At 42.8% G+C, this 11,399-nt stretch overlaps 1 protein-coding gene across 1 annotated transcript; it reads right to left on the bottom strand.

Annotated features, from left to right (window-relative positions):
* Window positions 1-1,522: 1,522 nt before the first annotated feature.
* Window positions 1,523-3,108, bottom strand: Tigd4 (tigger transposable element derived 4). The gene has a single exon (XM_051156847.1). The coding sequence runs from the start codon at window positions 3,086-3,088 to the stop codon at window positions 1,523-1,525; it is 1,566 nt and encodes a 521-aa protein (XP_051012804.1). The 5' UTR covers window positions 3,089-3,108.
* Between the last annotated feature and the right edge of the window lie 8,291 nt (window positions 3,109-11,399).

Raw genomic sequence — 11,399 nt, 5'->3', positions numbered from 1 at the left:
CCTGAGAAACAAATGGCCCCGCAAGAACTCCTTTAGGCTCATGATTGAGCCAAAATAAAATTACACATCAAATCACAAAATGCTTTTAATTTAAGTAGTTGATGTTTAATAATAAAAGAAACTTCTAAAATATTAATACATTTTAAGTGTCAACTATTGCTAAATCCTCAGAGCCGAGCAAATCAACAGTAGGAAATAAAATGTTTTGTTAGATTATTTTCTTCTAAGAGCATAATCGTTTGGCTGATTAATACTTCACAACAAATCATTCTGCTTTGTATTTTTATAAAATACTTTTCAAAGGGACCTAAATTAGATATAGTAAGTTAAATAAACATGCTACTTAAAACTGAACAGTGGGAAAGACCTACACATTGTTAAAATTTTGTTCAATGACTTTTTTAAGAGGGTGATTATACAATGTCCCACAATATTTTAATGTGATACATAGGTAAAACTTTCTCTAACTTTTTCTTCTTCTTTAGATAAGAAAAAAATTGGAGGAAGATATTTAGCTAAATATCACAGTGTGCTGAAAACAAACTTCAGTAAGATCAAGAACAAAATTAAGATTAAAAGCTGAGCTATTGCAACTAAAAAAAAAATAAGCACCACAAATTTTCTTTTTGGTAACACCGTGTGCGTCTTCAGTTGGCTCAAGAGTTAACCCTACTCAAATGTAAATATGAGTTTAATAACTATTTCCTTCAAGTATTTTCCCACTAAATAAGTGCACACATACATGTAGCAGACCCATATCTCCTGGTGATAGATGACTGAGCAATAGCTTTCCCTCTGACTCAATCTGACAAGTAATTTGGAGCAGTGAGAGTTAAATTGTTCATCCTCCTGGTGCATAAGCGCACTAGAATGTATTTTCATAATTGTTTTTTAGTCAGGAAGATTAACTAATTATAACATAATTTTACACTACTATGATAGTCAAAAGTTTAATTAGAACTGTGTATACTGGCTTATACCTACATTCTCAGCATTTGAGAGGCTGAGGCGGGAGCATTGCTATGAGTTTGAAGCACCTTGAGCTACACAGTGAGACTCCGTCTTTAAAAATGAAAGAGAACTCATTAGGATAGAGGCAGCATGTATATGCCTTTATAAAAATAATAAGCTATTTTTTTTCTTAGACTGCGAAGAGAAACTAAAAATATCCTAGAACACTATCTGAGTTTAAAAACAAAGAAACTGGAAGCTAGCAATTTCATGGGCATGAGTCAGCCAGCTGGAGTTCTTTCACACACGTGCCATGTTTCTTTCAAGTACAAAGCCTCTGAAACACATTTTTAATCCCCGAAAACCTGCTAAACGGAACTTTGCTGTTTTTTTTTTTTTTTTTACATAGTCATTTACTAGGGAGCCCTGCTACGCAAATCAAAGGCTTTGCCGTTGAGCCAACAGCTATTAGGGTTTTTTCCCCTTGTTAACTGATACTTTCCTTTTTACACCCCTTAATGTATGAGATGCCCCCATAAAAGTTACTTCTCTGAAAATGAACAGTTAGAGACTATTTAGGTGGCAACGCGTTGATAAAATTTTCAAGATCCGCTAAAGCATTGTGAAGTTCATCGGTCATATTACGACTCCTGAGAAACCTTTTCAGAGTGCCTACAGCTGTGATGGCTTCATTCTTGGAAGGTAAGGGCAGGCCCGCTTCTAGAGCTCCGCTGTCCCCCTCCTCTTCATCAGAAGTATAAAAGCCAGTTTCGTCTTGTTTACTTTCTCCGGTCCACCCTGCATCCTCATTCGGGGCGGCTTCACAGGTCTCCAGGTCCTCATCCAGGGCAGCGTATTCCTCTATGGACAAACCTGCAGGAAATTCCACTCCGGCCCCAAGAGCATCTGCAGTCAGATCAAGAGCGTCAGTGTCAGCGTCAGCGTCAGCGTCATCGTTCTCTGCATTTGGTGTGTCGTTTTCTTCCTTTGGAGACCTGAATCCTGCTTCTTCATAGCTTTTAACAATGGTCTCGGGGGCTATAGCTCTCCAGCAGAGATGCAACGTGTCTACAGCATCCAGCAGAGAAAATGTAAATTCGTTGCTATTTTCGACAGAACTTAAAAATTTCTTGATAAGGCAATGCCGATATTTGATTTTCAGGCTTTTAATAACACCTTGTTTCATAGCTGCGAGCTCGGGAGACAAGCACGGTGGGAAGAACGCCAACTCAATGGACTTCAGGTTTTTCACCTCTGGATGCGCCGGGAAAGAATCGACAAAAATCACCACTCTTCGTCTCTGGGCTTGGAATTTCTCATCAAGCTTCTGCATCCACTGTCCAAATATGGTTGCTGTCATCCATGCCATTCTGTTAGCTTCATAATACACAGGCAATGATTTTATACCTTTGAAACAACGTGGGGTTCGGTTCTTCCCGATGATGAGCAAAGGGAGCTTCTCCGAGCCGTCCATGTTCGTCCCGACGGCCAGCGTTATCCTGTCTTTGCACAATTTTCCAATTGAACACGTTTCTCCTTTGAATGCAAAAGTGTTCGTAGGCAACATTCGGTAGAACAGCCCGGTTTCTTTCACATTGAAAACATTTTTAGGATGATAATCATTTAAGTAGTAAGGAAGCACATTTTGGTACCAGACAGTCGAAGGGTCGATAGATATGCCCGTGGCTTCTACAGGCTGTGCTCTGAATACTAAGCCATACCTGGACTTAAAACGATCCAGCCAACCGTTGCTGCACTTAAAGTCATTGTGTCCCAGCTTCTGGGCAAAATCATTAGCTTTCAGGCGCAACATTGGACCATTAACTGGAACGTTTAGACACTGAGCAATTCGATACCATCTCATCAGGGCCTCTTCCAGATCCGTGTAAAAGGCTGTTCTCAATCTTTTCCTCTTCGGATCGAATCTCAGAGACTCGAAGGCTTCTAGGACTTTGTCTTTATTTTTCATAATGGAAGACAATGAATTTTTCTTTATTCCGTATTCAGCTGCGATCTCTGCCTTTTTCTTGCCGCTTTCCACAGCGTTTATAATGTCAATCTTTTCCTCAATGGACAGACTTTTCTTTTTCTTCCCGGTCACTGGCTGAGTCGCAGCGTCCGCAGAAGCTTCTGCCATCTCCGCTGCTTGTGCAGACCTCGGCTTACGAGCTTCTGGTTTCTGTAACCAAATTTGGCTTTCAGTATGATCTGCACCAGGACTTTCGATCTTATGTACTAAAGTTTGTAAATTTCAGCAGTCTCATTCTTTTAGGAAACTGACAAGCAGAGAGTGAAGCAAATTCTATACGCGATTAGAAGAGACACCTCCTTAGGATCTTGTGTGGCTCAATTTATAGTTCTTCAGAGTTCCAGAAGTCAAGCTAAAATAGGAATGTCATTATGTCAAACCTGCCCAGTCCTGCTGGTGTATTTTTAGAGCTGCAATCCTTTAAGACGATCTATTTTACCCATGCATGCTTCAACCTGGTACTAATTCTTCATAGCAGGCTCAGAGATAAGAAATAAACTTTCGTAAGTGTTCATGTAAGATATCACCCAGTAAGTTCTAGTTTTTTCAAGGGTACAGAGCTACAGCAGCAAGCAAGCTGCAGCAGCAGCAGCAGCAGCAGCAGCAGCAGCAGCAACAACAACAACAACAAGAAAATGGTATGTTCCTCTACTTCTTTCTTGAAAATGCCAGGAGAAAAGACAGCCTTTCAGCAACATGTCAACTGGATATCAAGAATATACTGCTATGCTCTGAATGACAATGAAAAAGATGGAAAGAAGTTTCTAGAAATGCGGTAACTAAAGGTTAAAGTGAACGCTTACCTCCTGAATGGCCTCCCCATTAAAGTGTTCCAGCTGCTCTGTGGGTTTGGGTCCTCTCTTGTCCTTTGCAGTACAGACTTCCAAAGTACATCAGACAAATTTAATCTGTCTTGAAAATGTGTGCCTGCCAGAATTAAAGTACTAAAAATGACCCTGGATAGATCCTTGGTGGCTATTTTCTACATGAGGTCACAGACTGTAACCTCTGACTCTAAAAGGAAAAAAGAAAATCACAGACAGCAATCATGAGCTCAATTTTTAATAGCACACAGGAGACAGTCTTCTTCATAGGCGCCTGCTAGAAATACTTCATCGAAATACTCAGTTCAGATGACTGATAATTCCATAAAAAAAAAAAAAAAATCTAAACCCCATTCTCCCTGGAAGCTAAAAAAGAAATCTAGTAACTTTTACATCAGTTTAGCACAATACTTGAATATACACAGGTCAGCGTTAGTTGAAAATGTGCATCGTAAATAAACACATTATTAAGAGGATATAATGTAGAAAATGATCTAGATTAAACTAGGAAGTAGAGTGACCATGGTTCTGCCCCCTCAGGCCCTCTATGTGAGTCTGCCTGTGTGTGGAGAAGTGACTTGCCATAGTATAAAGACATGGGCTTTGGTGCAAGATGGATCCTGAGAAGTGACTGCCATTTAGTACTTATGTGGTCCTGGGTCACTTAAGTATTAATGCCTCAGCTCCTTTAACTGGAAAAGTCCTGAAAAACTACAAGACTGACTTCATAGCGTTGCTGTACACAGTAAGAGTAAGAGTGTAAGAGGCACTTTGCGTAGCTTTTATTCCCCACCCCCACCCCCCACCACACAGAGACTTGCGTATAGTCCAGGCTGGCTTTGGGCTTACCATCCTCTTGATTCAGGCTCTCAAATGCTGGCTAGCTCTAACAGTATGCAACCACCATACCCAGCAGAGCCTAATCGCTAAAGAATGTGCCCAGCAAACATGGGCTGCTGGTTTTATTGCAGTCTTCTTCCTTCCTTCCTTTCTTTCTTTCCTTTCTTTCTTTCTTTTTGTTTTTTGAGACAGGGTCTCTCTGTGTAGCCTTGACTATCCTGGACTCGCTTTTTAGACCAGGCTGGTCTTGAACTCACAGCAATCCACCTGCCTCTGCCTCCCAAGTGCTAGGGCAGTCTTCTCTTTCAAGTCTTCAGATGTAAATTGTGGATTTGGGGACTTGAATCACATTTAAAAATAGACTGGAAACAAATTCTGTCTGTCTGTCTGTCTGTCTCTGTCTCTGTCTCTCTGTCTCTGTCTCTGTCTGTCTGTCTGTCTGTCTGTCTCTCTCTTTCTCTGTGTATGTGTGTGTGTGCAGGTGCACAGGTGGAGGCCACAGGAGGTTGTAGGTGTCTTCTTCTTTACTCTCTGCCTTCTTTCCTTGAGATGAAAGTTTCGCACTGAATCTGGAGCTCACCATTTTCATCTAGGTTGGCCCTCTGTCTCCGTCTCTACCCTCAACCCAGAAGTTGCGAGTGCATGAAGTTATGTTTTTAGGTGGCTGTGAGGGCTCTAACCCAGGTCTTCACGCCGGAGCAGCACGCACTCTTAGCCGATGAGTCCTCTTCCTCGCCAGGCCTCAGTCTTCATCTTTTTTCAAGACAGAGTCTCTCTGTGTAGCCTTGGCTGTCCTGGACTCTCTGTGTACACCAGGCTGGCCTTGAACTCACAGAGATCCGCCTGCCTCTGCCTCCTGAGTGCTAGGATTAAAGGCGTGAGCCACCACGCCTGGCTACTTTTGATTTTCTAAGACAGAGTTTCTCTGTGTAACCCTGGCTGTAGACCAGACTGGTCACAGACTCAGAGATCTGCCTTTTTCTGCTTCCCACGTGATGCTGGGATTAAAAGCATGGGCTACCATGCCTGGCTTACAACAACAACTTTTTAAAATGTTTACTTTTATCTTATGTCTATGTGTGTGGGCCCAGGAGTCTGGAAGTCAGAAGAGGCATTGGGTTCACCGGAACTGTAGTTTCAGATGGTTAACTGCTATGTGGGTGCTTGCCACCTGGTGTTTGTTTTCCTCGTGGGGTACCCAGGCTTGTTATGCACCAGAACTGGACTGGAGAGAGTGAAGCTAAGCCAGGCGGGTGGGTGCAATGCAGACTCTCTGTCAATGGTGAGTGCGCAAGAAACAGCTTTCTCAGGAGAGAGCTTCAGTAAGACAGCTTCACTACGCAGGGACAAAGGTAAGTGTACATCTTTGGCTGGGGCCAAGGTACTGGGAATGCCTTAGTTGCATGAAAAGGATTCCAGGTCTTTCTGGACATGACCTTATGAGGTAAGAGGAAGTTTAGCTTGTAGCCTGCCTACCAGGCTACATGACCACCTCAAAGGTGGCAGAGGTGAGGGCTGTAAGGCTATGTGCGCTGGGACATACAGGCCCAGGGCAGGGAGGGAGCAATCCTGCTCCTGTCGATCTGGAAGACTAAAGTTTCAGGTTTTGGACATGCCAGGGCCTCACTCTTGCCCCCTAGGCTGCTTAGCTCCCCTCCTCCACAGGTATTGGCAACCAAACTTGGGCATTTTATAAGGACAGGCGCTTTTAACCCCTGATCCATCTTTCCAGCTCTAACAACAACACATTTTAAAGGCAGTACCAGGTTCCTGTGGATGAATGGACCGTTATGGATGCTCTGAACACCCACAGCATGTTAGCGGCCTGTGAGGGATAGCTAGGCTTTCTAAGAAAATAGACCATTTGACTGAGTCACTCATTCCCTTCGACACTTGTTCACCTGTATGGGGACTCCTATCTTTTATATAAATATTTTGCTCTTATTAGTTTGATATCAACATTCAAAAACAAATCCCCCTCCCTCCTACGTTATTTGTCAGGAATAAACAGCAAGGTCTGCAGAAATGGTAACTTGAATTTCCTCTATTTGTTCATCCTAACTAAAGCTAATAATAATAATAATAATAATAATAATAATAATAATAATAATAATAATAATAATAATAACAACAATAATAATAGTCTCTAATGTCCAAAATTTAAATCCAGAGGATTTATGGAGTAGGGATGTTCAGCCTGTAGAGTCTATTCAAGTATTCTAAATAAAAGAGTCAAACTCTGAGCCCAGAGATGGTGGCACAGGCCTTTAATCCCAGCACTTAGGAGGCAGAGGCAGACAGATCTCTGTGAATTTGAGGCCATCTTGGTCTACAGAATGAGTTCTAGGACAGCCCAGGGTACATAGAGAGATCCTGTCTTGGGGGAAAAAAATTCAAACTTTGAAATACTTGTGTGAAGCACCTCAGACAATGAATACTAGCCCTGTATACACAACCACAGAGACCAGGTCATCTTGATCAAATAGAAATGAGTAGTATCTTTATTTAGGAAGCTACTCAACATCCTCTGTGAGTCAACGGTGTCATTTCTTCAACAATAACAAAAAAAAATTTCCACAGTAAAACATAATGCATTCCTAAAACAATCAAGTATGTGATGTAAACCAGACAAATTAGACTCTCCTATATAAACATATATATAAACATCAATACTGCCTAATTAATAAAATGGATGTTATTCAACTTCCTGCAGAATAACGGCCGGCATTGGCCTTTTTGCAAGGAGTAATGACAGTAGCTAATATTTACTACAATGCTCATCATTTTTAATAAGCACTGTTCACTTCTCCCTTTAACACATTATAGCACAGAGATGCTCTTACAATTGGAGACTATTTTCTGCATGTCAACAGTTAAACTAAGTCATAGGCCTTCTCCTAAAAAATCCTACAGATGATAAGAAAAAATTAAAATGTCTGTAACTTTTTAACCCAGAAAGTCTGTATCTAGAATTCAATCTGGAATTAGAATTCCAGGCCGCTGTGAGGTGCCATGTGGGTGCTGGGAGCTGAGCCTCCACCGGAGGTCTACGAGGTCCTCTACGAAGGCAGAGCGTGCTCCTATGTCCTGAGCCCTTCCAGCTCCGCAACCACTTATGATCTCATATGTCCACAGGTCGGAAGTCCGGGAGAACTCAGCTTGCTCTCTAGGTCTCACAGAGCAGAAACCAGAACACCATTCTCTTATCTCGAGGTCCTGAGAAAGAACTAGCTCCCAGGTCTCCCTGAGGCCGGTCAGAACTTAGCTCCTTGTTGCTGAGGGACTGAAGCTTCTGGCACTTGGCGCCTGCTGCTGGGAATCACCCTCTACTCTGGGACAGCGGACAACATGCACACTTTGACTTTCTTTCCTAAGTGCTTTTAGAGGGTTGGTGTGCTGAACTCAGACTCACCCAGATTATCTCCTGTCTTAGTAACGAAAAGCCAACTAATTAGCTACTTTAATTACACTTGCGAGAATCACCTTGAGGTGCTATGACACAATTATGGGATTGTTATCTGCTGTGTTCACAGGACAGGTATAATATAAGATGGGCGCTGTTAGAGGTCAGCCTAGATTCTCATGGCCGATACTATTCTTTGGGTTATGTGTTACAGACAGAACCGGAAAAAAAATCTGTACCACAGAAAGGGTTAATTAAGTAAATTAAGAAATAATTATATGTTGAAATACTACTGTACCACTGAATGGCTTTTCTTCCTTCCTTCCTTCCTTCCTTCCTTCCTTCCTTCCTCTTCTTCTTCTCCTTCTTCTTCTTCTCCTCCTTCTTCTTCTTTTTCTTCTTCTTCTCCAGACAGTGTTCCTCTATATCCAGGGCTAGCCCCAAACTCATAGTTTTAACCTCCTCAGTAGTTGAGATTACGGGCATAAACCACTGTTCCTGGCTTGAAGGATGATATGTATATACTGGTTTTTCAAGAGGGTTTCTCTGTGTAGCCCTGGTTATCCTAGACTCGTTCTGTAGACCAGGCTGGCCTTGAACTCACAGCAATCCACCTGCCTCTGCCTCCCAAGTGCTGGAATTAAAGGCATGTGCCACCACACCAGGCTCTTGAAGGATAATATTTAATGGTATGAAGAAAATTCAGTGACATAAGTTTAAAAAGTAAAATATAAATCTACATGTCAGAAAAGACAGAAAATTACATCAGTCTGGCAAGCCATGGGTTCTTAATAACAATTTGTCACACACACACAAAAAAAGAATAAAAAATATGAAGTTCAGCCTCCCCACTCACATTTCCTTTTTTAAAAAAATTTTTTATTTAATTTTAATTTATGTGCATTGGTGTGTGGGTGTCAAATTTTGGAGTTACAGACAGTTGTGAGCTGCCATGTGGGTGCTGGGAATTGAACCCGGGTCCTTTGGAAGAGCAGGCAGTGCTCTTAACCACTGAGCCATCTCTCTAGCCCTTTTGTTTTTTTTTTTTTTTAATTCTAATGTTTTATTGTACCAGATTGTAAAAGAAAACTAAACCATTGGGAGATACAACACTGGCAGTCTTCCCATTCAAAATTTCTGGGGGTAGCAAATTATTCTGTTCTCATCAGTACTTTGCAGCCCTCTGCCGAGTCCCAACCACTTCTCACACTGAAAAGCACGCACTTTTCGTCTTTCAAAACTTAAATAGCAAGTATGCCCTCGGAAACTTGCTCACATCCCTACCGCACGCAAACAGCAGAGGTGCTGGTCTTCTGGAAGTTCGTGGTGTGCAACACATAGCTTGTTTCTGTAACCAAGGACTGAACTTCCTGGTGGTTACGAATAAAATGAGTCCAAAGTTCAGCCTGCCAAAAAGAATCGTGTGGGAGCCAAAGTGGTGGCTCAGCAGCTGAAGTACTTGCCATACAAGCCTGGTAACATAAGTTGGGTCTTTTTTTTTTTTTTTTTTTTAAGGAATAGGGGAAACAGACATGATCAGTCTGCGGTATAAGGCAGACCAACAGGCGTTCAAATTAAGGGCATCGGGAAAGGGGGCAAAAGTGAATCTTCACAGGGAGTACAAAGATGGGTTTCTATGGAAGCAAGAGCTGAGATCGGTGCCAAGGACGGATGAGTAGGAGTGCGTGGTAGGGAGAGGGGTGCAAACATTTCTGCAGAGGAGACTGGGCAGTGAAAACATACAAGACAGGAAACAGAGAGGGCTGGGAACCTACTGAGCAGCTCCGGAACCCGCCGAGCAGCTCCGGAACCCACCGAGCAGCTCCGGAACCTACCGAGCAGCTCTGCATAATCGCACCTTTATCTCTGTGCCTAGATTAATAGTACTGATTTGATTGAAGAAGGGCTTACATAACAGAAGGCAAGGCAGGGACCGGACGCTGGTGAGCCCTGGCATACCAGGGCAGGGAGGTCAAATTTATTCAAGATGCCACCAAGGCCACTCAGAGGGGAAGAATAACAGAGTGGTATGAGAAGGTTCCCCCGTTATCAATAATAACCAATGATATAATGAAATAATAAACGACTCCTGTGCGTAGAGCCTTAGTAGTCCTAAGCTCACCTACTCTACTTTACACATAACTGAGTGCAGGTGTACACACACCTACCAGAAAGCTCCTCAAAGTATAACTCTTTTATTTTTCATCCGTTTATCTGGGAGCTTTTTTATTTTTTAACTTTTTATTGATTCCTTGTGAATTTCACATCATGCACCCCAATCCCACTCATCTCCCTATCCCTCCATATCTGCCCTCTGCCCTTGAAACCAAAGAAACCAAACCAAACCCACAGAAGTCTCACTGTGGCAGGTGTGGTAGTGTCACGGTGTGTCACCCGGTACACCCTTTCGCCTAAGTAGCTTTACTTGCAAATGTTCACTGCAGTGAGTCATTGGTCTGATTCGAGGCCCCTGGCTTCTGAGACTCTATCAATACTGGATCTTCATTAAGACTCCTCTCAATCTGTTGTTGCCCTGTGTCATGGAGATCCTGCGGCTTTGGGTCTGGCCTGGGTGGCAGCTGAGTTGGTCTGCCTGCCAGCACCACCAGGGTCAGCTCTCCTGATTTGCCCAGGCAGGGGATGGGGCAAGCTGGAAAAGCACAGGCTTTCCCTCCCCCCCCCCCCCCCCCGCCACCCCCCTTGAGACAGGGTTTCTGTGTATATGCCTGGCTGGCCGGGAACTAAGATCTGAGTGCCTCTCAAGTGCTGGAATCAAAGGTGTGCGCCACCGCCTGGCTTATCTGGGAGCTTCTTAATATGTTCTGTTACCCAGCACCCTCTTTTAAAGCCTTTGCTTCCCGAGGTCCCACTGTGTGATCAGTAACGTAAATATCCTCCATGAAGAGAAGTCTGCCGATGAAGAGTGTTGGGATTTTTGACACATTATCACAGACAAGAGCTGGATGTAGCAATTTCTTGCTCTTGGGAAAATAGCATTGATAAGCAGTATGCATTCATAATCTGAATCTGACACTTACTTCATGCAGAATGGAGTAAAAACATTAGCCACCAACCTCTTATCTCCTTTCCTTCTTGACTACAAAATGAAAGGCAGACAGGCTATACAGTTCTTTACAAGCCCAGGGAATAAAAGAGTATCTGACTTTGCAGAAGGTGAACAAATTATCTCCATGTAATGACTGCATGTGATAGCAAGCCTTTTTTTCCTATCTCTCTGATCATATACGCCAATTGAGAGGAGTAGGGAATCTTCTATTCTTTCTAAGCAGAGTGAGCAGGCAGAATTCTTTGGGGGCAAAATGAGAGAAAATAAAGAAGGAAAAAGGTGAAA

Source organism: Acomys russatus, chromosome 15 (assembly GCF_903995435.1).
Source record: "Acomys russatus chromosome 15, mAcoRus1.1, whole genome shotgun sequence".
NCBI lineage: Eukaryota > Metazoa > Chordata > Mammalia > Rodentia > Muridae > Acomys > Acomys russatus.
The sequence above is the reverse complement of the archived record's forward strand: the minus strand, read 5'-3'. Positions and strand labels throughout refer to the sequence as shown.